Source organism: Malassezia sympodialis, genomic scaffold, assembly GCF_000349305.1.
Source record: "Malassezia sympodialis ATCC 42132 genomic scaffold, msy_sf_1, whole genome shotgun sequence".
Taxonomy (NCBI): Eukaryota; Fungi; Basidiomycota; class Malasseziomycetes; order Malasseziales; family Malasseziaceae; genus Malassezia; species Malassezia sympodialis.
Genome location: NW_017387799.1, coordinates 216,719 through 243,539, shown reverse-complemented (window position 1 = coordinate 243,539; position 26,821 = coordinate 216,719). Strand labels below are relative to the sequence as shown.

The window sequence follows — 26,821 nt, the reverse complement described above, 5'->3', positions numbered from 1 at the left end:
TCCACAAGCGATGCTGGATCAACGACGTGCAATCGATACCGCTGCCAAGACATGTGGCCGGTTTCTGGCATAGCAAGCCAGACCTTATACCTAAGGCGGATCTTGGCTACGGTGTCTTGCCAATTTGCATGCAGCATGAAGATACCTCCTCAACGTTGTTCTTCGTAACACCAAGCACCAGTGCACGCGTCACGCACCATCTGCTGCCCGACAAGACCAGACTGTTTGCCCACATACCAGAACTATTGCGTCCACCAGAACAAGATTGGCCATCCGTACAAGTTCCATGCATGAAAACAACTCAACAGACCCATATTCACGAGTCCGGCGTCTCTCGCTCAGAGAGCCAACCCAGGACACCCTGTTGATTTTCATGAGTCATAACAGGGGGCTCAGCAAGTCCATTTGGCTTGTGTGGCAAAGGCTGTAGGAACGAAGATGGTTCATCAAACACGTGTGGTTCCATCGATGCATTAGGTTGGGGCACCATCCCATTTATCGGCATCATCCATGGCTGGAGGGGCATGGGAGGCATTGAAGTGCGCAACTGCAGCATCATACGTACATGCTTGTTTTCTTCCTCCAGGCGCCGGATTATGGCCTCTTTCTCGGCAATGATTTCCGCATGGGGGTGCTGAGAAGCCAATGGCAAATTGTCATCGTCACTTGCCGGGGCTGAATTGAAGTGCAGCTCAGAAAGAGGTACATCATCTTCACTCTTATCCATCCAGCGTGGCCAGTTAGACGCACGTGGTCGACGCCGAGGCTTGTACGTTTTAGCAAGATCCACGGAGGCAGCATCGTCATCGGAAGATTCGCCCTTCCATGCATCGGCCACATGCTCGTCCATGTCATGTTCCTTGATCACTTCTTGAGCTCGCAGCTCCTCCGGCGTGAGTTGTTCAGTCTGATCCGGCGTATCCCGATCGAGGCTATCAACTAGGTCTTTTAGCCTGAATGTTTCCTGTTCTGCATGGCCTTCCATCTCTTCTTGGAACCTAGATTGATCTCCAAAGATTCGACGCATACGCTCTCTTGTGTCATTCTGAAAGGGATGCTGTCCATCAACATCGTTTTTAGACACCTGCCCATAAAATCGAATCTTACTGTCTCGCTGCATCTTTTCTGCCTCAACTGCACACATAAGACTCTTTCCATACAGTTTCCCAGCAGGTCGTAAATCGTCAACCCATGGCAGCTCAGGATCTGTTTCATCACTGCTTATATCATAGTCACTCGAGGCGTCGGACAGTTCGCCTTCTGAGCTTTCCTCCGTTACACCATAAACGGAAGCTGCTTTACCCTTTTCTCGTGCTAATGCTCGTAAACGTTGGCGTTCAGCTCGGGCACGCCTTTGGCGTTTCTTTTCCCGTGTAATGCGTTTTTCAATGATATGGTTCTCACGACGATGGATCCGCACATCCATAAGAGGAAGGTCATCATCCGAGTCATCATCATCCGCGTGAGCTCCTTCAAAGTACTTGGCACTGCTTGTATATCGGTCCCAGCCCCAACCCTCTTGCTCATGGTCACGGGTCACAAGCACATTCCGGAAAAGAGCCGTAGATGGGTATAAAACTCGTCGACCCATGCCCAACGGTACTTGAATAGGTCCATAAGAATCACCTTTACAAGAAAGCGTCGGTAGGATAATACCATGGTCCAACTTAAAGGCTCCTTGAGGAACATAAAACGTATCACCAGTGGTCTGCACCTGAAGATCCTGCAAAGGAGCAGGGACACATATATAGGAAGGAGCCCAGGATTGCCTGCGTCTCACTGGAATATCTCTCTCGGACAAAAGCGACTGATTGGCAGGTGTCGGATCGTCTTCATAAGTTATATAGGATGAGTTTGGTTCTGCAACAGATACAGGATGTATCCTAGGCGGCTTGTCAGTTGCTGTGGTAATTGGCGGCTCATTCATGCTAGCTGTATTAGTGTGAAGTTGTGGCATGGACGGGGACTGAAGGCTCACGCCCAACATTCCACCTTCGGTCGAAATTATATTGTTTGAAATGTTCTGGAGAGTGGGGTCATAGGAATCAGGAATGGGCGATAAACCGTCTAAGATGGGAGTGTAATTGCGTTCATGTTTTCTGCGTGATACTGCTGGAATGAGAAGCCTGGAAAGATTTTCTTTCTTTGTGAATATACTGCTGGTCGGCTTGAAGGAGGGTTTGACCAAAGATTCGTCCACATTGTGGGTATGTGGCGGTATTCCTAATATGTGAGAAGAGCGTAAATGCGAATACCCCTTAGCCATAGCATTGAGCTGCTTAGTAGAGATTTCTGAGCCCTGTAGTGTCTTTTGTGTGTCATTGTTAAAAGGGTGTTCAAGTAGTGTTTCAGCATCATTGAAAGAGGAAGGCGTCTCAGTCGCGCGTTGTTCAGAAATATCAGAAAGACCTTTTTGAGGCTTGCTTTTCATTACACGTTCACGAAAGGACTGCAAATCGGATCTAGGCTGATGATTGAGGATGCCTAATCCTTCCATTGACTCTTCCGCACAGGACGAGCATTCATATTCTAGCTCTTTCGACCCTGCATTACCTTCCTCAAGAACGGAGGGAATATCTCTTGCATGCGATTCATAGCTTTTATCCTGCGAAATAGACATATCCTCTGTGGAAGAGAAGCTAATGTCCGGTGCAGGAGAGCTGTGAACCACTGTATTCAGATTATGAATACGATCCAAAAGGCGCTTCGAGCGGGATTCAGATTCTTTCGAATGATACAGATTTTTTTTCTGTTCTTGCTCAGCGTGGGCTTGCGCCGCAACTTCAATAGATGGTGCTTGGTCCAGCACATTAAGTACGGGAGAGCCAAAGTCATCCAAGGAAAACGAAATCTGTTCATATTTGTTCTTCCCTGTATCGGAAACTTCGGTATCATTAGTTGGCTGAGCTTGATCATCTAGTGGTTGGCTCATATCTTCCAATTCGCAGTCCTGCTGCAAATGTAAGTAGCCTCGCGATAATTCACGTTGTGTCGATGGTCTATACGTATAGACCGGGCGCTCGTATTCTTGACTCTTTGAAAAAGTGTCGCGAAATATTACACTGTCATTGGCATACCTTAGCAACTTCGTTAGGTGCGCCAACAGATCGGTCGCACGCGGATCATTTTGAATTAAGAAAGTGATGCGCTTGTCGATGTCGAGGTTGTCTGCTTCAATTAATGCTGCAGCGAGCTGAAGTCTGCGTCTCCTAATCTTTTGCATTCTATTCCATCCTTTCGACATCGCCGTGCTCATCTGCGTCGGATCCAGCAACTGGGCTGATACTGGATCTCCGTCGCGGACAGTCATGACAAGTGGAGAGCCTCATGTGGAATAACATGAATTGTTGTTCTCATGCATATCCCGATCTGTACGGCCACACCGATATATAACTGCTCGATGTGCAAAGAGGTGAAGCCGTCGGTCCAGACACAGATTATAACGTGAGATAGATTCTTAAATGGTTACTATATAGTACTACCCTAGCAGGAGCTCATATATAATCACAACAGTATTGATAACAATTAGCGGAACTGCAAAAATATTGTTAGTTTCCCGTCCAAACTGCCATAGACATACTGCGTAAAAGCACTCGCACAGCGCTAATTAAGTGCACAAGCCGTTGCTTGACACTTGCTTCATTAGATGGATAATCAAATCCATTTCCCCGTGAGTTGGTAGACCAGCCAACTGTCTGTTAAAGTGACAACGAACCTTTACTTAGAAAACGCTCTTCATTCAAAATGGCAATCGCATTGATGAACAACAAAGTGGTGTATAAGATAGTCCCAAGGCCAAGCATAGTACAGAGAAACTTGAATGGGTAAAAAAAATCCCTTTCCGGAAAGCCTGACCTAGTCCAAAGGTTGCCGCCGCACTCCTAAAATTTGGTTAAGTTCAACCACCATGAGCTGACGGACGGTCCACGTGTATGTGGAGGTGTGTACTTCTCCGCGAAGACGAACACTCTAGGGCCTTTACCGGCTAAATCGACGTCCAAATTGTTCTATTGCAATATAGATGTATATTGATTAATACCTGTAGCTCATATAATACCCTATAGACGCTGGTCTAATGCCGGCTTCACAAGCCCTTCCATTCTGAGTGTTGGGATGTATACGTCAGCAATCGTCATCGGGTTCGCGCTCGGACCCACTCTCTCCAAAACATCATCATGCTTGGAAAAGTTACAATGCGTTCCTTTTGCGTCGCGTCTGCTCCATATCTTCGAGCAAATTCTGTACGATGGATTTCTTCAAACCCGCCGTTGAAACCGATTGCATTTGCATTTGATATTGATGGTGTACTTAAACAAGGCCCAGTTGTTCTACCTGAAGCCATACGCACTATTCAAATGCTCGAAGGTAATAATCCATGGAAGAAAAAGGTACCCTACATTTTTATCACAAACAGTGGCGGTAAGGATGAGAAAGTTCGCGCCAATGATCTTTCGAACGATTTCCAAACTTCTGTGTCACCAAAACAAGTGGTCCAAGCTCATACAGTGATGCGCTCCCTCGTGGATCAATATTCCGACAAGCCTATTTTGATGATTGGTGGCCCCGAGCATCCGGTGGGCTATTCACGCCAAGTCCTTGAGGGGTACGCTTAATTTTGCTTATGACAGCTACGGTTTCCGCCAAGTGTATACTGTGCACGACCTGCAGGCGTATGCGCCACCTTCGTTCCCGTACGCCAGTCTTCCATCTGATCAAAAAGATGCTGTGAAAGTAGGTGTTTTTATTCTAATTTACCAGCGCGTTGATTTTTCGAAAGTGAATTTCGCTGCAATCTTGGTTTTCCATGATAGTCGAGAATGGGGTCGTGACATCCAATATGCCATTGATATTATGCGCGCAGATCATGGCATTTTTGGAACTGTTCTTACCAACAAGGAGCTCAAGTCCCGTTCCCCTGTTCCCATTTTTTTCTCACACGGTGATTTCTGTAAGTCAAGCTTGTCTAATCTAAGTGTGGGGCAATGACTTTTCTGTGGCACGCCTAGGCCAGGGAGCTTTTCGAATTGCACTGGAAGCTGTTTACAGTAAATTAACTGGCAAAGATCTGCATGCTCTGTCATTCGGTAAGCCTGAGCTTTCGACCTACGAGTACGCAAATGGTCTTCTCCAAGACATGCTCCAATCCTCTGATACAGACATTTCACAACCTATGGCACCCGAAAACGTATGGATGATTGGCGATAACCCTTATTCTGACATTGCCGGTACGTTGACTTTTCTAAACACAGGTGCAAACAACTTCGGTTGGTCCTCCGCTTTAGTACGCACTGGTGTATATCGCGATATTGAGGGTCCTCCCGCTCATAAACCGACCCTGGTAATGGACAACGTTGAAATCGCTGTTAGGACTATCATGAAAAACTCGTGGTCGTAGTATAGGTATACAACTTTAATCATATTATTGCTGTACCTAATTTTTGAATCTGCTTGGCATGATCAATTACGTGATTCAATTCTGATGGCTTGACTGATTCTTTTTCCTTGCTCATTGATGGATCAGATATAGGGAGAGCAAATGAAATTATTCCGAGACCAAAAGATCCCAGGTCTTTATCCGCCATTTCAATGTTTGTCATTTGTTTGGCATTTCCTTGGATGGTTTCGTGATTGGCTGACATGCGGGTAGATTGGATAGAAGGGTTTTGTATGAATTCTGAAGTCCGTTGGTTACCAGGAGCACAACGTTCTAGGAGTTTAACGATAGTATTGCGCCGCTGTTCGCCCACTGCAACAGACGCAGTGTCATTGTGTTTCGCGCTGTTTTTTTTAGATACTTGTGTATCAGGGTCTGTTGAATCCGTATCCTGCGTCCTAACTCTGTCACAGGGCTGTGTGCGCCGGCGCAGATGATATGGAAATGATGACTTGGGTGTAGGCAACGAAACTAGAAATGAGGTTTGAATAATGGAAAAAACATTGATTGACTGGAATTCAAGATTGTTTGATCCAGACATCTTTTGCTCATCTGAGATAAGACTGGATGCTCGATGATCTAGGGTGACTGAGAGCGGCTGCATGTTTGCCCAACTACTAGTGTTATGATGAAGCTTATTGTACATAAATCGATCAATTTTGCGAACATATACTGGTGGTGGACTGATGTCAGGCACTGGAAGCTCTGCACCATAGAGTCTCCGCATAGGAATGGCACCGCTCTCAGCCAGGGATCTACGATACCTGAGGAAGTAAATGCGGCTTATGGCAAGCAATACAAGAAAGATTAGCAAAGCAATGATGATCACAGCTAAAGTAACACCAGTTGATGGGAAATTTACAGTGGGATCATCCCGTTTCTGAAGCAACATATTTGTCTTGTTGCTGTGCATGCCAAGGTCTGTCTTGTCCCGATCATTTCTGACAGGTGTGGAGACGCAGGGTCCTTAAATCCGCTTAGTCTATGATACAGTCATCAATCAATCCACCTTGCAGTGCTCCACATCTGTGCCAAAGGTCCCACCGTGAGGTTTGCCGAACCAACGGAATATCGAAATAGAAAGCAAAAAGACAGTCAGCGCATTGATCGATGAGCCTGTGATAAGCATTATAATACACATACCTGCATCCAAAGCGGCGGACAAAACATAGCTGGAATCTTAGTCGTAGCATAACGTACTTGTACTTTTGGAACCACCGAGGGTATTTCTCTCGCGCCCATTTTTGGGATAAAAATGAGCATATAAATCCACCTAAGATAATCTGCTGTCAAATAGCTCACACTTACATTCGTGGGCGTAGCAGGTGGTGCAATGGCTCCATGAAGCAAAATTGGCACCACCGTACGACTGAATACAGTGCTCTGATTGCCATTCGGCATTTTCTTTTGAAACCGCTTATGCAATAGCCAGGGGATAAATGGTAAAAGAGCACCAAGGACGAAGCCCCAGTACAAATACTTGTACTTCCCAGAAAAAAATTTTTCAGGTCCCACTGCGCCCCAAATAATAGACGCAGAACGGAAAATGTGAATTTTGCGTCCATCCCATTGTCCCGTAGGATCGGTGACACTGCCATCAAGAAAGCCGCGGTATCCATTCTCAGGTGCCAGTACAACACAAATTACCATATAATTAACAATGCACCCGATAACGGTGCCTAGGAGCTGTGCCAAGAACATGTGTTTAGGGTTAATCTTCATATAGTGAGCCAACTTTAGGTCGCTGATCATGTCAAGCGCTTGAGCACAGCTCATATATCCATAGCACTTCCAGCATACATCTTTTGTTAGTAATTATCAACGTACTCCCAATGGGCTTGCCGGGTATGAGATATCCTGCGACAAATTCCGTAATGACATTTAGTCCGACGCCGGTGTCACTAACCGCTTTTAGGATTCCAATAGGTATTAGGAAGAAAAGTGACATGCCAACAGATAGGAACAATCCCCACACAGGAAATTGAAGCGGTGTTGTAAGTACGAGAACGACTGCAATTGAAAGCGAAATACACAAAATCCACAAATACCATGATTGGGGAACCAAAGGATAAGCTTTCATGAGTTGATTGTGAACGTCAGAATAAATCGGGTTCCAGAGCGCTCTCTTGATATCTTTGCCATGCCAGAGAAGAACGTGAGTGATAGTACTAGTGAGAATCGCAAAGCTAATGCCATAAGATAAAGCGAAAAAAGGGGTCAACAACATAGGCTTGCTCTCTTCCCATGCCATGTCATTCAATGTATTATCCTTGTTCAACACACCATTTACATTGAAAGAGCCAAATCTGGTAGTATACAATGCCGAACTGAGAACGGTGGGAAACTTTTTAGCATCCCAAAAGTTGCTAAAGTAAAGGATGGGCATGATGATATACATCATTGCCATAAGTCCTCCGTAGAAATTAAGGGCTGCCCACCAAGGCTGGAACAAGGGACCGCTGTGACCAAGGACGTTCCAATCAAAACTTAAATTAGCAATTCCAAAACCACGATAGCCAGAGCTCAAAATCTGCGTGATCCGGCTCCGATGGGCAAAGCAAAGAACTGCAATGCTACTCAAAGTGGGGAACAGCGTTGTTGGGATGAACTGGTAAACAAAAATGCCAGCAAAGGCGAGTATAAAAAAACGCATTCGCTTGAAAGTGAGTACAGATTCCTGATCATGAAGAGTATTAAATAATGAAACAGTTACAAGAGAACCAGGGAACACCATGCTAGGTGGCCGAACGAGGAGGTCGTAGACCAAACCAGCAAACCCGAATCCAATGACTTGCGTGGTAATAAGCAAGGCAAGCGATGGTAATGCAGACATGTGTTGTCCAAAAAAGAGTTCTTGGATATTTATAATGTCCGAGGCGTAGGCACTGGTGGCACCAGAAGAGACGATAACAGCAATAAGAACATGCTCTTTCACATTGAATGGTCCCGGATTGAGTCTAAAGCGCCATCCAAACAGATTCACTACACTATCAGGTAGGAATCGGGCCATCCATCGTGCGAGAGGCAGTGTCACTAAAATCACGAAGTAACTGCTGAAAGAGGGAGCGTTGGATTTATAGAAAAACAATTGAGACATTCCAGCCCCAAGCACGGTGAATATAGTACCAAGCACGACAGCACGGAAGGTCAAAGACGGCAGGAGGGGATTGTCTGTTTCTGGAACCACTTGCCTTATCATATGGAGTCCGTCTTCGTCTTCGACACCATAAGAATCATCTTCGATATGCTCGTCGCCCTCAGGTCGTTCTTCATCAAGGAGCTTCAATTCCATGACATCCTGGACGTCACCCATAATCTCGTCACTAGTACGCATTCTTATGGCATCTGAAACATGTCTGTTGTGCATAGTCTTGTGCAGGACTTCGGAGGGCGCCTGAACACGTTCGCCGCGCGCTTAGGCCCACCAAGACACCAGCCCCGTAAGCCGCTCGTCTGCCATATTTCCCACCGCACTGATCTATCACCTCCACTTCCATCATGACCTTCGCGCAAGTGGCTCTTTCTCAGATCGTATTATGGGGTGTCTGGAGCACGGCAGAGAGCGTGGGTGTACGGATTCTTCTTGAGATTCTCTACTCAAATGTTATCACGCTAATCCGGCTCAAGCGCCCACCTCCTCATTCCCCTGCAGCTGATTCACACAGGATTGTGGCCAGAATGGTCATTGCTATAGCTTACTTTCTCTACGCAATTTCTCGGATTGTATTAGCTACAGAGACAAGTGCTTACCAAAAATTTGGTGTCATTCCATGTGCAAGCGAGAAAGAGATCAAGAGACACTTTCGTGACCTCGCGAAGCTATACCATCCAGATAAAGTGGGTATGGCGGGTGAAGCCAAATTCATGCAGCTGCACGATGCGTACGAAATGATTTCCGAACCCACACTTAGGCTTGCATATGATCGGTAAGTTGTCAATAATAACACAAGATTCGGACCACAGGCTATTTCATCGGCGCATTTGAGTACGGTCAACGAATTTATTCGCAACGGCGTATATGAAATTCTATATTCCCAGCTTCACCTCCTATTTGCGCAGGCCCTAGGTTGGCTACTTCATGCGAGGAGCTATAATTACTCCTTTGGTATGGGGACGATGGTGCGTTTAGGATGGCTAACGTGAAGTGGGGTCTTTTACTTCAAGGCACTTTATGCTGGTTGCAGCTAAGAATGGCAACGAGTAAAGGGGCATGCCCTTATATCACTCGCGTGACTGGTCTCATACCCTTCCAAATTGTAATAATAATGATTCGAGCATTTTTTCCTTGTATGCTATTTTTGCAACAAATACACATGTGCCTTGAAAGGCTCTTGGCTACAGGAAAGTGGGGTCATTTCCGATTCGCTTCAAGTGAGGAGTCAATTTTAGTTGAATCTCCTGCTGAGATGAGAAAATCCGAGATCACTCGTATTTTACGCAAAGAAGCGGAGACTTTACCTGAAGCGAACGCGCAGATTGATCTCATGGCGATTTCAGCCTTACAATTACATGCTCAAGCTTATGGTAATGTTTTACAAAATAAAGAGAACTCTAATCCGTAACTCGGCTTGAAGAACTTAAAATCCACCTTCCATCAATTCTATTAATGCCATAATGACAAGGAAGAGGCCAAACGGCAGCAGTGCAACCACAACGAGTAGCTCCTGAAACCGTCTCCGAAACCTAGTTTTGCGCTGGAGATCTCGCTCTTTCCGAGCCAGTAAGACTAATGTGGCGTCGTCACATGTAGAAGACGTGTGTTCGTTTAAATGGTTTGGTATTGTGACGGGAACCGATTGTGCATTATGCGAAGGACCTGGGTCTGTAGAGGACCAGGGAGCCTGGTGTGTCAGCAAGGGTTCCTCCTCTGGATAAGAAGACTTCCCAATAAGATTACTCAGAGGTGAAAGAAGATATTGGTTAAGGCGTCTACGCATCGAATTTGTTTGAAGCATGAGAATGGCGCGTGGTCTGCGAATCCAAAAGAGTACAAGCCAGATGAGAGCAGGAAGGATGAATCCCACAAATGCCCCCACTAACCCTATTGCTTCAAGCGAGCGCAAAAACCGCAGCTCTTCACCTTCCTTTTCTTCGCGCATAAATACGCCTCCCACACCTGAAAAAAAGGCTGTCAGCGCAGTAATTGTCCATAATGTAAATCCAGCAAGCATATCTCGCAGAAGTTTAAACCTTTTCCAGGCCGAAACTTCAGAAAGCTCAGAGATAGGATCGACACTTCTTGATGCACTAGGTAGCCATGCTGGGCTTGGAAACGTAGAAGAAGAGTGCTTTCGACCAGAGCGGGTAGACTTCTTCATTACACGAGGCGTAGGCGGTTGCACACTCTTCAGAGGGTGGACTTTAATCACATTAAGGAGGTGGCTCCAGCACGAGCGGGCGGATGCGAGACAGACTGTAAGATGTGATGCGAGAAGGACAGAGAAGAGTATCCGGCAAACGTTCACATAGTCATCATCAAGTGGCAGAGAGCTAAAAAAATTTGCATGCAAGCCACCTAGCATCTTTGATGCACCAAACACGCCCAACTGAATCGCAACCATATAGGTTGTTAATAAGAGCAACACAATTTGAATCATTTGTGCGATTAAGAATGACTTTACATTAGAATCATAGACGTTCTTCCGTCGCAAAGAACGATTATGGGCAAGGATCTGAGGTGGCGATGCACTTAGCGTGAAGAGAGGCAGCATGGCTGTGCTGGCCCACGGCCAAGAATAATCTCGCAGCTTTAGCAATGGAACCATGGCCTCCGAGTTGAGGCTAGAAGATAACTGACCCGGTCTCCAGAAATCATGAAGTTTCCATTCGTCGATTCGAATCAACATGATAATGACGATGGCCGGATAGAGCAAGATGACAGTCCATGATTGAATTTGGATCATGTTACGCTTTGGCGTCATAGATAAAAGGAGAGGTAGCGTGAGTGAGCCACCAATGACGAGAGTGACAAAGGCTCGACCGTGAAAAATTTGTCCAGGCAAGGAATAATGAAAAAATACTTGCAACAGCAAGTCGGTCATGGCTTTGGTCAGTGATCCACAACGAACCATGGTACGCGATTACCGCTGCGCCGGTGCAATATGTGACCAGGGCCAAGCTGCTAATTCCATAACCAATACCCCGTTTCCAGTGCGTGTTCATGCCAAATGCCTTAGCTGTAATTGCCTCAATGGTGTTTCCGCCCACATACCGACCGAGCGAGACCCATAGCCCACCTCCAAAGGCTCCCAAAAGTGAAACTAATACAAGTACAATCATACCAGGAATTATACCAGCGCGGAAGAAGTATACTGGCATAGCCAACAAAACACCAGGGTGTAGACTCGAGGAGAATAAGTTCATTGCCACATGCGCCTTGCTCAAGGACCCTGGAGTAGCAGAGCCGATAAGAAGAGTACGCCACCATCCAGCAACTGGCTGGATATTTTCTATATTATTGAATCGTTCGGCTCTGGTATGGTAAAATGGAATGATACCCGGTTGGGATGGTGGCTGGTCGTCTTCATCGCTATCTTCATCCCAAACATGAATTGTTCCATGCCTAAAGTCGCTCTCTTCCTCATCTAAGTCAGTATCTGAATCTCCTTGATGATCATCTTCCATTTCATTATTTCGAATATGCAAGATACGATCCTCAGGTACACGTCCAGGTTCCTCTGAATTCACTGCTTGGTCTGACATCCCCGAGGCCATGCGAGCAAATCTTGTGTGGAGGGAAGTGAGCACCGGCCCTCGTGCTTCTTATGTAAGAACATGGTACACCGCTTGCTAGACGCAATTGACGGTGGCTCATCACATGGGCGATAATGCCGAGAAAGCAAGATGTGGCATACCCTGTGTCACCGCCTTCAGACTTACGTGAAGAATATGACCATTTGTCTTATGACGCCATTGATGCTCTAGCAGACGATATACCAAGGAGACTACGTGCAGAATTAATTCAAGATGTCGCAAAGCACGGAAGAGACACACATGCGGATGCGGAGGAACAAGCATGCAAGCGAATGCGACCAGAAAGTATGGAGGAGAGTCATAATACGGGACATGCATTTCCTTTAGGATGGAGTGACGCATGGGATTTGGACGATGCGCAACTGTATTCAGAGGAATCATTGCTTCTCACTTCCGAAGCTCCTCCATCGTCCCCTGTACCGGCCCCTGACACTCTGCGGAAGCCGGAAACCTCGGCACAGGTGCTCATTAAACTCATAACAACACTCTTTGCAGAACAAGATGAATGCGGACCGGATGCGCCCTCACTAGCGATGGTCCACAACGTGCAAGGTGAGGTAGTTTTGAATCCCAGCACCCTCTCGCAGTTGGATGGCATCTTGAGTCTCTGCGTGCGCGACACCAATAAATACTTACTACATGGACACGTTTGCTTGGACGACTCACCACGTCACTTACTCGATGTGGATCCTCAAATGCTTGCCAGGCTGCTATCGCTTTTGGAGGTTACGATGCGTGAAAATACTTGTGATTGGACTTTATGCAAAGATGTCACATCCCAAATGGCGGCTGTACATCGATCGACACAGGCCTTATTCTGTGCAAAATGTTGCTTGTCCATATTCTCCATCGACCAAATGCCCAAGTTCTTATTTTCAGAAGAGCTTGTAGCGCAATGCCTCAATATCATCAAACCATCATTAGAGATGTTTGTCCTCCCACTTATTGAGGCATGCGCAGGTTTGGAAGAACGAGAGCTTGGAACAATGTTGCTTCAAGGTCACATTGACAATGACGCCCTACAGGCTTTGGAAGTTCATATCCACACGCTTAGTGTGTGTCTAGGTCTTCTTGACACCATGTTTACTTTATCGAATGTTAGCATCCATGACAATCTGACTATTCGATGTGTATACATGGCCCTGTCGCCCTTCTTTTCACATGACCGTCGAAATGCCCTCAGTAAATCAAGTGTTTCGTGTTCCTATACCCACACGGAGGCACTGAAACCATTTCGCCTCGCAGGCCTCAATATACTTCGGAGCGTTTTTGCTAATTATCCTAGTCAACGCTCCTGGGTTCTAAGCGAAATTCTCGTATCCCTTTTAAGACTACCAGACTTGCGCAGGCGCAAGCGACAGTTTCGTATAAAACAGGGTCATTATGTATATGTTCTCACTGCCTTACTGCTACAACTTATCCAGGCCGCTTCCCACGAGACAAACGCCGCTAGGGAGCAAACAATTGCATGGTTTTCGGGAGAATCAGACTTGGAAAAACCACCATGCCAGAGCAACCAAGAAGCAGTACATGCACTGGCTAGCAGCGTCGCCAAGTATCTCGTGCTGAAAGGAGGTGAATCGAAAATGACTAAGAGCGCCATAGATATCAGCTATGGTGCGATTTTGTATGGTCTCATGGAAGATCTGCTACTTCTTTTGTTCCATCCGGAATGGCCCGCCGCCCCTATTTTATTATCGTGCTTGTGCCGAGCCTTTTCAACAACACTCTCTGACTCCAAAAGTGGTTTAGATGCCAAGTTGATTTCCCTCGACCAGCTGGGTCTGGTAGGTTCTCGCTTGCGCAAAGCGGACATTGAAAATGGATTGGGGCGGAAGCGTCTAACACTCCAACCAATGCGGCAGATTGCTAGGGCAGCTAACATCGAGGCTTTGGAGGATGTAGATGGAGCCTATCACAGCGTGCTGTCACAATTACGACAAGGCCACAAGAATCCTGGAACTGCTACGGCAAGAGCCTTTCACGCGGCACAATACCTTTATGAGCTCTCGTTGGCGCGCACAGTTTGTCAAGAAAATGAAGCATTTCACCAGGCATTGGCTAAGTGTGTGGACCGTGTGACTGGTGACGAGACTGTGCGAATCTATGCGGATATAATGCCCCAGCTTGTCTTACAAAGTACTTTCTTTGTCCAGTTTCCATCACTGCTGAAGGGACTACTGCAATACTGTCATGCCCCCGTACTGTCTCTACGTATTCGCGCCATGCGTGCCATTGGTAATATCGCGACTGTGGATCCAGCACTGTTGCACGATGCACAGATCCGTGATGCGGTGGCAGATCACTTAGGTGATCAGAGTGCCAGCGTGCGGGAGACTTGTGTGTCAATACTGGCCAATTATGTTTTAAAAAACGAACAGGCTATACCCTCGTTCTTCACACGTATATTGGAGCGTTGTAATGACACTTCATCTAGTGTACGCCGTCGTGCGTTGAGATTCCTCATGCAAGTATATGAGATTACCGGTGATTTCTCGTTGGAATTGCATGCCGCATTGCGTCTTCTACGCTTCCTTTATGATGTGGATCCACAAATTCAGCAAGCGGCTCAAGAAGCTTTAGAGGAGCTTTGGTTTGGTACCCATCGTACGAAAAACGCTCGCTCAGTGGCGCATGTCCTGGCCGATGTATGTGTGCGGCTTCACGAGCGACCATCTCCATTGGACGAGTTTTTAAGACGGCTGGGATCGGTGCGAGTGAGTACATTGTTTGCTATCCGTTTGGGTGAATTTGTCGACGAACTGCTTCAGGATCTGTTTGCCGCGCCTACGTTCTCACCTGCCATGTCCGGACGACTCCGAGCTGTTCAAATTATTACAGCAGTGCATCCAGGATTGCTCACAGTACCTCGAGCCAAGCAACTTCTTCCATATGTGGACGGAGCACAAACGCCCAATGAAGTGGCTGTCATGGAGGAACTTCTTCGGATATTCGCTCAATGTATGCCTGCTCTTCCTCGCACGGCTCGCTCGTTTGCTATTCATTTGGAACTGATTCTTACGCGCCTGATTTCAAAATGTCAATTTCGACCAGGCTCTGCGGCTCTCGAAGCTCTTATTTCGTGCTTTTGTGCGGCCATTCAGTACCAAACGAACAATTACACTCTTTTGGCGCGGACCTATCATTCTTGTTTTGCCTTGTCTCGCGAAATTTTGGTTAAGACATCCTCTTTGGACGCCAAAGCGTCGCTAGCATTGTGTATCACGGCATTGTTGTGTGCAAATGGGCCCTGGTCTGAGTCACGCCTTGACAGCCATGCGGATTCGTTGTTTGATATGCTACTGCATTTTTATTCCACCTTGTCTAGCCATTCTACCACCACTGAGGACAATACTCACTCAGTTTTGTTGGCCCTGAGCTACGTACTTCAGGCGTATCCTCTCAAGTTTCTGGAGCCGGATGTGTGCAAGGTCTTGGATCATGTGTTTTCCGAAGGTGCACCACTGGAGCAATATTTCATGCTGCGCGCACTCTGGGGATACCTTGATCGAGATGCCACCGCCCCTCAAGAGGAGGCGCAGCTGGATATGAGGAAGCAGCTTGCCGGCCAAAACAAAGTAGATGCCGGTGTAGCGTCCGCCCTAATCCAGCGTTATGCTGTGCCAATTCTGCAAGCGACACTGGAGGTGAATGTTCCAAAGACGCAGCAAGTGGCGAGCGAGATTGTTAAGCTGTCTGTTCTGCAAGGCCTCTCACACCCCATGCAATGTGTGCCCTACTTGGTGGCTCTGGAAACAGGTGACAATCTTCTACTGCGACACAAGGCCGTGCAGCTTCATCGATACTTACTAGAAAAGCATTCGTCGATGCTCAGCACGCGTTTTGGTGAATCTGTCACGATGGCATTTCGATTCCAGCAGCGTCTCACGGCAGCCCCGCGCGGAGTACGCCCTGGAACAAAGAGGGAAGCAATGTTTCAAGTATGGTATGACCTTCTTGTGGACCACCGGCAAGCCAAACTTCAGTTTCTTAGAGCCCTCGTGCGACTTTTGGACGTGCAACAGGATCTATCGCCAACTCCAGACGATGTAAACTTAAGTGTCTTTATTGCCGATACCTTGCAGGTCCTTGAGTACCGCTACGCAGAGGAGCCACTGACCATCCTTTACGAACTCAAGATGTTGGATGCAAGCACAGGTATTCAGATTGCGGGTATCATTGGCCGCCGACTTCGGCGAGAAGAGCATCTCCGCGAACCTAGCCCACTTACGGACGAAGAGAATGATTCGGATGTTGAGAGTGTTGAATCTCGTCCCATGACAGACACCCTCCCTCACGATAAAACCGCTATTGGTGGACCTTTGCGGTCGACTGACTTGCTATCGCTTGCGTATGCAGCGAAGCGCGTTGAGATACTACGGCGTGTGCGCCGTACGCTTAAACGTATGTACCGTCTTCCGGAAACCAAGTGTGCCAAGTTCGAGCCAGGCAAGCGCACGACTTTGGGCGATCGTCCCATTGCGCTTGTATCCGAAGCAGTGTTGTATGATGGACTGGTCGACCTTCCCACGAACGATCCGGACGCACTGGAGGCCCTCGAGGCCTTTCTCGACGCGGAAGATGACATAGGTAGCGAGTCGGAACTCGAATATGAGTAGCTATGACTTGGCCTTCTTGGCCGCCCGCTGCCCTTGCACGCGGTAGATATCCTTCATGCGCTCCTTGTGCTTCTGCGCATCGGCTGTCTCCTGCTTGGCCAAGGTCTTGGCCTTGTCGTCGAGTCGATCTTGTCGCTTTTGCTGACGCTTCTCCTGCTTGGCGCGTTGCACAGCCTGCATCTGCTGCAGTAGCGCCACAGCATCGCGCTCGTCCTTCTCCATAAGTACCGCACGCTTCTGGAGATAGGTCGGCTTGCGTTGTGCCTTGGTGACGTGCGGTTTGCTGTTGTACGGAAGCGCTGCCTGAAGCGCACGAGGTACGCGAAGCGGGTTAAACTTGCGTGCTTCCGGTCGCTCGACAGATTTGTAGGTCGAGTTGACGCGCAAAGGAGTCTTCAAACCCTCTTCTTTGCGAACCGTACCCGTAAGACGCATGCCCTTCCATTCACGCGCCTCGTCAGCACGCATCAACAACGAGGTCACAGGGTTGTAGAACGGCCGGGGCACGATATTGTACCATGCACGCAAAAAGACAATATCGCTCATGAGGATCTTGTCCTCAAAAGTGGCCCGGAACTGCCCCTCTGGCTTGGCCAACGCCTTCTTGACTTGACCGCGGATACCAGACACTGTGCGGAGCTGAGCACCTTCAAATTTGGCCACCTCTAACGGCGTAGAGAACATATCCTTAATAAATGCCGTGTTCCGGAAAACCTGGGCCGGTGTGCCTGTCAGCTTAAGTTTTTTGACAATCTTGTGTGAGGCACCTGTGCCAGCATCTACATTCAGTACAACTCCCGTGGCACTGATGCGGAACTGGGGCGTATCAGACGAGAGTGTGTTAAATGCACAGAAACCCGTGTTTGGCAAGCTCGCTGGCCCGTAGAACGACGCGAGACAGTGCATGTGCTCGGGCGTGTACTTCAACATGCGATTGCGCGTGCCATCGTCTAGCGTATAGATTGGCATCGACTGGAACCGGCGCCAGCCGAGACTAAAGATCAACGGATCGTTGGTCTTAAGGATCCGCTTGTACCAGCGATGTTTTTTAATGCGCACCTGCAAAAAGCCAAATTGTGTCTCGTTAGGCAGCAGACCGCCCACCACAATCGGATAGGCGGGATGGAAATGCTCCACAAACTCGCAGGGCACCTGCTGCAACTCAACACGTACATAAGTACCGGGACGGAAACCCTCAATTTTCGCCCGTGTTTCCTCGTCCTGGTCGGCAAACTCGGCCGCATTAAGCTCTGCCTGATGCGCCAGTTCGCGCTTCTGTTCCGTATACCAATCATCATTGTTTTGCTCGTCGTCTTCGGCATCATATTGCTCATCAAACTTGCGCTTGAGGGCTGCTTTTTTCGATGCAAGTGCCTTGGCTCGCGCCTCTTCGTCGTCCTCCACCACCTCGTTTGCAGCCTCGACCCCCTCTTCGCCTTGAGAGGGATCCTCATTCACGTCGTCAGCCTCGCCAGTGATGAAGCGGTACCGAATCGAGTCGAGCTTCTCGTCTTCGTTCCATATCTCGAGATCAGTAGACCCTTGTATAGGATAAAACTGTTCGGGCACGTCCTGCATAGAGCTAGATGCCTCCTCTGAAACCACATGGAAAAATTCGTCGTTGCCCTGCGTGTCTTCGTCGTCCTTCTCTGGATTCGATGTGTCCCCACGCACAATCTCTTCGGGCGATTGTGTTGACTCGTAGACGAGCCGCATCAGGTCGCGACGACGACGACGGTTGGCCATCACAGTGTCTTCAGCACGTTGGGCCAAATCTGTTTTCCACAGAGCAAAGTCCGCCGCGTCGCCCAGGTCTGAGTCGCTATCCGCATAGGCAATTTCTTCTTCCTGCTCGTCGTCCAGATCCATTGCATAGGCTCCTGATCCATCCAAATCGTCTTCAATTTCGCCATCGGTGTCGTCATCCTCCGCCACGTCGTCCTCGTCCTCGTCCTCGCCGCCCTCATCATGGTTGGCATCATCAAAGGCTGCACGCCGACGCAGCTTATTGATCGACACACCCGACTCTGAATCATCAAAAAGACGCAAGTCCCCTGCGGCAGCGCGGTCACCCAGAGTGGTCGTTGAGTCCTGCAAGTTCATTATCATGCGCTCGCCCTCGCCCACGTCGCCATCGCCGTCGCGCTTCGAGAAATGACCCGGCACGTTGATATACACAGCATCTTTGTCAAACATGACGCCACCGACATCACTCATAGGCGCGTGGATAAGCTTTTGCTTGTCGCTCAAACGCCGGCGTTTTTCACTTTCCTGCGTGGGAAGTGGGCAGGGATCAGCGAGACGCTCGATTGAGGCCACGGTTAGGTCACCCACACCGGGAATGTGTACAGCTTGCCTCACTCGGAGGTGGGTGCCGCGCAGATAGCCATACACAGTGATGGTGCGGTCCATTTTCGGATTCGCTTTCACAAGGTCGCGCGGCGTCAGCTCCTCCATACGATCTGCCAAGAAGTATGGATGCTGGTTCCGGAAGATGAGTGGGCGGAACTTCATCACACTGATAAAGCGACAGAGGTTCTGAATTTCGGCGTCGGGGTATCGGCCATTAATGATACCAGAGAGGTAGAATAGCTTAGCGCCTTGGTAAATTTCCGTCCAGAACCGGTGCTTCAGTCGTTTCTTGGTTGCGCGAAGTGTCCGCGCCTTTTTAATAAGATCCAGGTGCGTCAATACGCCCATGACCTTGGGAAAGCCATGCGCCTGAAGCACATTGAGGAACTCCATTGTCTCCATCTCAAAACCGAAACTGCCGTCGATCATCAGTAAAACGAGATCGGCAACCTTTCCAACGTCAATCATCGAATTAATATCACATTTGCACTCGATAAAAGTAATACGGCGCGATTTGCCACTGACCACCGTAACAGGCCCATTGATATGGGCCAATGTATGTTTTGAGTACCGTCGGATAAGACTACGCATCAACGTCGTCTTTCCTACGCCTTCAGGTCCTACCACGGCGACAATCACTGGTGGTGGCTCTTTCTCAGGTGTACGATCCATTAACGGCACATGCAAGCGCTGCTGGTCCAGCTCAGCTTTTCGCCGGACCTGCTTGTCAGCCGCATACGGGTGTGCCGCAATATACGCCTTGGGGTTAAAACCACCAGCATGGCGCTCTCTTCCCTTCGCCTTGGCAGACTTTGGGCCTGCTTGCGCCGGACGATGCGCCCGATGCACTTGCGCCGCGTCCGCCATCGTCAACGGCGGTCGTCTCATGCACTGACGCCACGCACGAGAAAAATGTCGACTCGGCCGATGAAGTACTTCGCACGTGGGAGCTGGCGCGTCCACGCCGTGACCCCACCAGGCGTTACGCAGTGTCAACTACGATATGCCACGCTCTTCCCGCTCATCTGGTGGCTCCCGCCCCGCTGCACGCTCTACTGCACCCAGTGGCTCGCGTAGTATGCACACTATGTCGGCTGCACCCAAGTCGCATTATGCGCCGCCGCCTGCGCAGCAGCGTGCGGCGCCTCAGCCCCAGCAGGCTGCACCGGTGGCGTCACAGGGCCCCGGTTTGTTTGGGCAGGTACGTCATCTTTGGAATCTAACAAACAACAGATGGCATCTACTGCAGCGGGTGTTGCAGTGGGCTCGGTGCGTGCTATTTTTTTTTTCGCTTACGCCAGACTGTCGGACACGGTATCAGTAACATGCTTTTCGGTGGTCGCTCATACGAGGCCGCTCCGCCGCCCCAGCAGGTTGACTCATTCTCTGAACAGAATACGGGCATCAACTGCGACGTGCAGAGCAAGGACTTTATCACCTGTCTCGAGAAGACCAACGATATGAACGCATGCGCTTACTATCTCGAGCAACTCAAGGCCTGCCAGGCAGCTGCTCGTGGCCACTAAGCATTGAGGGAACTTCAGTAATATGATAAATAGGTTCATGAATGTGTGCCAAAATATAGTCTCCATTGGGTATATCATTGGTATCGGCTGAGAGGGTGAGAGAGCCATGTACATACCGCGCTCGGCAGCGTCCGCCTCATCATGTACGATACCGGATTCGAGGTGGCGCTGGATGAGTCGCGAGCGCGCCACTTGGGTGGAAACATGCAGAAACCAGGCGCGGTCCCAGCAGCGCGCCGCTTGGACCCATGGCTCTTCGTCCAGGCAGCAGTAGAGACCTTCGAACAGTAGTACGCGGTGCGTGGGCTCGATCCGGATCGCGTCCGGCACAGGATCCTTGTCAGCATGTGAGAAAGCAGGGGCCCAGATAGGCACATCTAAACAGTCTTGGGCACGTTGCACAAAAGCCACGAACGACTAGGTCAGAAGGGCTCGTGCACGAACCTCCGCATCAAATGTGAACGCGGCGCCACGCCGGCGATGTGCCTCGCATGGATCCTCCATTTGATCCAGCTGGGAGCGAGTGTAGTGCCAGCCATCCATGCCAATACATACACAACTACCGGCATGCACCTCGTTGAGTCGTGCTGTCAGACGTTTGGCTAATGTGGACTTGCCCGAACCGGGCACGCCCGCCAAGCCCAGCATACATCGCCGCTGTGATGAAGTCCTAGAATCAGCTTCTCAGTGCTACCCGTACACATCATACATCGACAAGACCTCATCGGCCAGTCGAGCTGTTAACTCGTCCATGATGGAGATGCTACAACACGTGATATACCTGAGCAACGAACGAACGGGCGGCCGTGTCGGTCGCCACCGCCTAAGAGGAGTTACGACATGTCAATGAACCCATCAAGGACAGTACGCACGTCGTCCACATGGCACAAATCCTCAAGGAAAGGACAAAGGTCGGTAAGTTCCGTATCATGCGGGTCATTGAACCAGCTGGATACAGGCACAGCGTTGGTTGGATGGAAGATGTAAGACGCAGGTGAGTTGTCAAGAATGATGGTATCGGTGAGTTGGCGCCCCAGTTGGGACAGATCTTTGACGTAGCTTCCATAGTGATTATAACAGGACTCGCGGAAGAGACGGTGCTGAACAACATGGTGCATGTCGAGAATGTCAATCACGGGATCCGCATATTTGTTTAAGGACGCAGTGAAAACCACAATTTCGTATATTTGACCCATGAGACGCATAAACTCGTCCACACCAGGCCGCTTAATGACGTAGACGTTGTGGACAATGCCTTCAATTTCCACGGGCACCACAAAATCAGCGTTCGGTACCATCTTAAAGCTGCTGTGGACCAGAGTCTCATCCAAGTCCAACACAAGACACTTGCGCAAGAGATGAGGCTTCGTCAATGCAGGTAGCAATGGCATCGGGTTCCCAAAACTGTCGAGAGGAATACCATTTCCACCCTGTTGGATAAGGCGCTGCTCCTCGGCCATAATCTCCTGTTCCAAATCTTGACTCACCATTCCCATGGGTATAGCGGGACCATTTTCCGGCACCTGAGTAATCACATCTTGCATAAAGTCGTCCGAATGATCGTTCTGAGATGTAACAGTGGTTGCCACGCTATTCCGGTTCAAAGAGCTTCGGAGCGAGATGCCACCTGGTGCCAGCGAATTGCGGTCTTGCCCAACTATGGTATCGCGAGACAAAGGTGCCGTAAACGAAGAGTTGGCTGTCTGTGATCGAACAGCCTCCGCCGGCGGCGGAACGGACTCAGTCTGAGGAGGAGGATTAGCATCTGAAGGTCCAGGTAAGTACACTTTTTGCATAGAAGACGAATTTAATACAGGCTTAGGTGATTCTGCTGAGGGGGGATCCAAAGCAGCAGTGACCGTTGAAGAGGCCAGGCCACATGTGAAAAAGGCCAAAAGTTTCCGTAGCATGGAGCGCTCGTAAGTTGGTGCTGTTGGTTTCGGTCGTGCAGATGCAGTCTCTGGTTTCTTCTGGGTGGTCGGCGCAGCCGCATTTCGCCTAGACAGACTGTTGGATGTCGGGGACTCGGGCACCAAGGGCGGAGGGGGGGAGATTCGTGCAGGCGAGGGGGTGAGAGCCGTGGGGCCCAGTGGAGCGGGGGGAGATTGTAAAGGATGATTCGAAGAGGGTATGAGTGACAGTGCACCACTCTGTGAATCTGCCGGTGCTTGGGACGACATGGGAGGGCTGGCTTCCATGTAGCCATAGGAGGCGCCAGAAGGGTCCATGGCAGGAACGGTGGATGGGCCACTTGCGTGCGCATACGAATAGTTCGTCGGTCCTAAATCTGAATGGAAGGAAGAGGGGCGCTCTGGCGTTGCCAGCGCACCTAACATCATGTTGGTCTGGGCGGCAGCTGAGACAGGGCGAGCGGGACGAATCGATTGCGCAGCATCAGGACGGGCGTTAGGAGGGGAGAGAGAGGATCGCTCCCCTTTATTGGGGACCGACATGCAGACCAAGCGCTACAACAGAAATGTGCGCGGATGCGAGAGAACTGTGCCAAGCCGTTCCCTGATGCGACTCGTAGAGGACGAGTTCCACGGAGCGGGTGCGATGGAAAGGGACAGCTGCAGCCTTATGCATGTCAAAGACAGATTGGAACTTATGATAGGCAGGCCTGGCACTCCGAGGACGATAAGCACGTGGCAATATTGCGTAGCCAGCCACGCAGCTACCTTGTGTCACGCTGCTATGAGTGCGTCGCACAGCGCTGACACGCGCGGTGCGCCTGTCGAGCCCTCGAGCGATTCCGACGAAGACATTGTACGTTTAGTTGCCTCATTCTAGGATGTGATCAATGTTGAATTTGATTTTCAGGCGCCAAGTGAAATTGACTTCCAGGCCCTGAAACGTCTGTTCCAGCAGATGTTCTACACGCACGCCCCTCAAATGGACATAGGCGTGCTGGCAGACCATGTGATCCAGACAGGCATGACTCAAGGCATTGGCACGGTCATTAAGGTGGACGACATTGAACAAGTGCACGATCCCTACGCCGTTATTAGTGCCGTGATGCTAGGACCTGCGTCGCCCGCCTCCGACCTCCTGCGAACGTACTTTACCACGCAACTAAGCAAGGCTGCCTCGGCGAAGCCATTCCTTGACCTGATTAAAAGCTCATCCGACAGTAGACCACATTTGTTTGTACTACATGAGCGCATGATCAATCTCCCGCCTCAAGTGATGCCCCCGCTTATGCGAATGCTGCTCGAGGAAGTGGATGAGTCCCTGCGACAGACGTCGTTGCCCAAACCATCTCATCTGATCATATTTTCTCGTGCATTCTCTGCGGATGCCCTCGAGGAAGGAGATGAGGAAGAGGAGCCTACTGGCCTAGCCGGTGCTCGCAAGCGCAAAGCCCGTGGAGAGCACGTACACCCCGACGATGCAGCGGCCGCGGCCCTTGGAAAACCAGTCGCCAACAAGAAGCGGGCCGCAGGGTCGCATGATGATGGCTTGGGCTCTTTTCACCCCGAAGATGAGCTGATCCGCGAGTTTGCGTCACACTCGTACACCTATCGTTTTCCACCCCCTCGTGATGCTGCTGACTCTTACGAGGCACCACTATTTGGACGCTTACTCGCAGTGCCTTATAGTGAGGCACCGGCCTTACTACAGCGCCTGCTAGATGTCTGGCCGCCTCCTGCCTAGACGATAACATAGATACGTTTCCACTCTATATATACATCTACTTGTGCTCATGGCCCGCCACAACGTGCAATGAGAGATCATCCTTCGCTGCATCAACATCCACTTCGACAGTGTCGCCTTCTTTGGCCTTGCCTTGGATGATGTTTGATGCGAGCGGATTGAGCAGGCGCTTCTGAATCAACCGATTTAGGGGACGCGCGCCATACGCTGGCTCATAGCCCTTCTTGGCCAGCCAGCGTCGAGCTTCGTCACTCACACGTAGCACAATTCGCTTGTCATGTAGCCTCTGGTCTACCTCCTTAAGACGAATCGATACAATATTTTCGAGCGTCTCGGGAGCCAGATTGTTGAAAATGATTTGCTCGTCAAGGCGGTTTAGCAATTCAGGTGGGAAGGCGCGCTGCACGTCCTTAACCACTTTAGCGCGTGATTCCTCCGTAACGTGGCCCTTTGCATCTGTAGATCCAGGCTCATAGAGAACTTCGGCACCGACATTCGACGTCAATATAATAATCGTCTGACGGAAGTCCACTTGACGGCCCTGAGAATCCTGCAGGCGACCTTCGTCCAAAATTTGAAGTAAGAGCGTGTGGATGCTTCGGTTTGCTTTTTCAATCTCATCAAAGAGTACCACAGAGTATGGCTGTCGGCGCACCTGCTCAGTGAGCTGCCCGCCATCTTCATGGCCCACATAGCCTGGAGGGGCACCCACGAGTTTGCTTACAGAGTGCGCCTCACTTAGCTCAGAGCAGTTAATTTGGATTAGTTTCTCAGAGTCGAAAAGGAATTGTGCGAGACCCTTGGCGGCCTCGGTCTTACCAACACCGGTACCACCCAAGAACATGAACGAGGCGAGTGGGCGCTTGGCAGAATGCAGACCGGCACGGCTCAAACGTACAGCCTCCCCAATAGAGCTCAGTGCCTCGTCCTGTCCAACGATACGGTTTCGCAGGGAATCTTCAATACCCATCAGGCGCTCGCGTTCACCACGGAGCAGGTTCCGTACAGGTACACCTGTCATTTTTGCGACCACAGCGGCGATATCGTCGCTCGTGACACGGTCATGGAGCATGCGGCCCTTGTGCTTCTCGTTGAGTTCCTCTTCAGTCGGAATTTGCTTCTCTAAATCCGGAATCCGACCATATTGGATCTCAGCGACTCGTTGGAAGTCTCCCTCACGAGTGGCGCGCTCTAGCTCAATACGAGCTTGTTCCAGCTGCTCCTTGACGGACTTGAGTTGGTCTAGCTTGCTGCGCTCCTCCATCCAGGAAGAAGTGAGCGCTCCACTCTCTGCGCGCTTCTCTTGCAGTTCCTTCTCGACAATCTCCTTGCGCTCAAGCGAGAGAGGATCGTTTTCATGGCGAAGCGATTCGAGCTCAATTTGAAGCGTGAGAATGTCTCGGTCTAGCGTCTCAATCGCCTCAGGCTTGCTCTCTTGCTGAAGACGCAAGGCCGACATGGCTTCATCCAGGAGGTCAATTGCCGAGTCGGGAAGTTTCCGCTCCGTCAGGTACCGAGATGCATACGTCGCCGCAGTGACGAGAGCACCGTCACTCACGCCAACACCATGATGCACTTCGTAGCGAGAACGCAAGCCACGCAAAATGGCAATCGTAGCTTCGGGCGTAGGTTCCAACACGGACACAGCTTGGAACCGACGCGCAAGGGCAGGGTCCTTCTCGATATACTTGCGATATTCATCGTAAGTAGTGGCACCGGCACACTGAAGTGCGCCGCGCGCCAGCAGCGGCTTAATCATATTGGCTGCATCCACAGACCCCTCTGCCTTTCCAAGGTTCAACAACATGTGTAACTCATCGATAAATACAATCACTTTGCCCTGTTCTGCCTCAACGTCGCTCAGTAGAGCCTTGAATCGCTCTTCAAAAGCGCCGCGGAAAGAAGCGCCGGCGAGAAGAGCGCCCAGGTCTAAGGCACACACGCGCTTGTCTTGCAATGACTCTGGCACCTCTTTGTTAACAATCCGCTGCGCCAGCCCCTCCATAACAGCCGTCTTTCCAACACCAGCCGGTCCAACGAGTACAGGATTGCATTTAGTCCGTCGCGACAAGACTTGGATCGCACGTCGAATTTCACTATCACGACCAATAACGGGGTCCAGCTTTCCTTCTTTGGCTAGTTTCGTTAGGTCTTGTGAATATTGTGCTAACGTTTCTCCTGGCTGAGTCTGCTGTCCCTGCATGTTCATACGCATCCCTGGGAACCCTCCGCCACCCGGCGGCGGCTGCCACCGGGCGGACGAGGTATGGATCAAGCGCGGCATGGAGTAGCCAATGCTAGCAAGCCGACGTGAGGTAAGTGGCGCAGTCGCCATGCGCGTCCTACCGACGATGCGTGCTGGCTGCACCCCCGCCAGTTTCATTACAGACTTGTTCTGCAATCGGAGCATGCGAAAATGGTCTGTGAGTCCGGTGGCGTGGCTAGATTTATGTAGACGGCCCCGCACAGTTGCCCAGGAACCT

At 50.0% G+C, this 26,821-nt stretch overlaps 11 protein-coding genes across 11 annotated transcripts; 4 read left to right on the top strand and 7 right to left on the bottom strand.

Moving 5' to 3' along the window:
• Nucleotides 1–316: 316 nt before the first annotated feature.
• Nucleotides 317–1,591, bottom strand: MSY001_0100 (uncharacterized protein; the record flags this gene model as incomplete). The annotated part of the gene is made up of 1 exon (XM_018886360.1): nucleotides 317–1,591. The coding sequence occupies one exon, from the start codon at nucleotides 1,589–1,591 to the stop codon at nucleotides 317–319; it is 1,275 nt and encodes a 424-aa protein (XP_018738746.1).
• A 2,602-nt stretch (nucleotides 1,592–4,193) lies between these two features.
• Nucleotides 4,194–5,395, top strand: MSY001_0099 (uncharacterized protein; the record flags this gene model as incomplete). The annotated part of the gene is made up of 3 exons (XM_018886349.1): nucleotides 4,194–4,603; nucleotides 4,629–4,917; nucleotides 5,012–5,395. 3 exons carry the CDS (start codon nucleotides 4,194–4,196, stop codon nucleotides 5,393–5,395), a joined length of 1,083 nt encoding a protein of 360 aa, XP_018738745.1.
• A 1,016-nt stretch (nucleotides 5,396–6,411) lies between these two features.
• Nucleotides 6,412–8,801, bottom strand: MSY001_0098 (uncharacterized protein; the record flags this gene model as incomplete). The annotated part of the gene is made up of 3 exons (XM_018886338.1): nucleotides 6,412–6,720; nucleotides 6,743–7,236; nucleotides 7,262–8,801. 3 exons carry the CDS (start codon nucleotides 8,799–8,801, stop codon nucleotides 6,412–6,414), a joined length of 2,343 nt encoding a protein of 780 aa, XP_018738744.1.
• A 1,210-nt stretch (nucleotides 8,802–10,011) lies between these two features.
• Nucleotides 10,012–12,148, bottom strand: MSY001_0097 (uncharacterized protein; the record flags this gene model as incomplete). Its single annotated transcript, XM_018886327.1, has 2 exons — nucleotides 10,012–11,477; nucleotides 11,503–12,148. The coding sequence occupies 2 exons, from the start codon at nucleotides 12,146–12,148 to the stop codon at nucleotides 10,012–10,014; spliced, it is 2,112 nt and encodes a 703-aa protein (XP_018738743.1).
• Nucleotides 12,149–14,412: 2,264 nt separating this feature from the next.
• On the top strand, nucleotides 14,413–16,781 carry MSY001_0096 (uncharacterized protein; the record flags this gene model as incomplete). Its single annotated transcript, XM_018886316.1, has 7 exons — nucleotides 14,413–14,497; nucleotides 14,625–14,635; nucleotides 14,749–14,835; nucleotides 14,959–15,148; nucleotides 15,551–16,092; nucleotides 16,213–16,691; nucleotides 16,778–16,781. The coding sequence occupies 7 exons, from the start codon at nucleotides 14,413–14,415 to the stop codon at nucleotides 16,779–16,781; spliced, it is 1,398 nt and encodes a 465-aa protein (XP_018738742.1).
• Nucleotides 16,782–16,806: 25 nt separating this feature from the next.
• Nucleotides 16,807–20,025, bottom strand: MSY001_0095 (uncharacterized protein; the record flags this gene model as incomplete). Its single annotated transcript, XM_018886304.1, has 1 exon — nucleotides 16,807–20,025. One exon carries the CDS (start codon nucleotides 20,023–20,025, stop codon nucleotides 16,807–16,809), a length of 3,219 nt encoding a protein of 1,072 aa, XP_018738741.1.
• A 220-nt stretch (nucleotides 20,026–20,245) lies between these two features.
• Nucleotides 20,246–20,684, top strand: MSY001_0094 (uncharacterized protein; the record flags this gene model as incomplete). The annotated part of the gene is made up of 2 exons (XM_018886293.1): nucleotides 20,246–20,359; nucleotides 20,460–20,684. The coding sequence occupies 2 exons, from the start codon at nucleotides 20,246–20,248 to the stop codon at nucleotides 20,682–20,684; spliced, it is 339 nt and encodes a 112-aa protein (XP_018738740.1).
• Nucleotides 20,685–20,758: 74 nt separating this feature from the next.
• On the bottom strand, nucleotides 20,759–21,227 carry MSY001_0093 (uncharacterized protein; the record flags this gene model as incomplete). Its single annotated transcript, XM_018886282.1, has 3 exons — nucleotides 20,759–20,771; nucleotides 20,797–21,101; nucleotides 21,129–21,227. The coding sequence occupies 3 exons, from the start codon at nucleotides 21,225–21,227 to the stop codon at nucleotides 20,759–20,761; spliced, it is 417 nt and encodes a 138-aa protein (XP_018738739.1).
• Nucleotides 21,228–21,517: 290 nt separating this feature from the next.
• Nucleotides 21,518–23,023, bottom strand: MSY001_0092 (uncharacterized protein; the record flags this gene model as incomplete). Its single annotated transcript, XM_018886271.1, has 1 exon — nucleotides 21,518–23,023. The coding sequence occupies one exon, from the start codon at nucleotides 23,021–23,023 to the stop codon at nucleotides 21,518–21,520; it is 1,506 nt and encodes a 501-aa protein (XP_018738738.1).
• A 355-nt stretch (nucleotides 23,024–23,378) lies between these two features.
• Nucleotides 23,379–24,338, top strand: MSY001_0091 (uncharacterized protein; the record flags this gene model as incomplete). The annotated part of the gene is made up of 2 exons (XM_018886260.1): nucleotides 23,379–23,450; nucleotides 23,475–24,338. 2 exons carry the CDS (start codon nucleotides 23,379–23,381, stop codon nucleotides 24,336–24,338), a joined length of 936 nt encoding a protein of 311 aa, XP_018738737.1.
• Nucleotides 24,339–24,375: 37 nt separating this feature from the next.
• On the bottom strand, nucleotides 24,376–26,748 carry MSY001_0090 (uncharacterized protein; the record flags this gene model as incomplete). The annotated part of the gene is made up of 1 exon (XM_018886249.1): nucleotides 24,376–26,748. The coding sequence occupies one exon, from the start codon at nucleotides 26,746–26,748 to the stop codon at nucleotides 24,376–24,378; it is 2,373 nt and encodes a 790-aa protein (XP_018738736.1).
• Nucleotides 26,749–26,821: the final 73 nt, after the last annotated feature.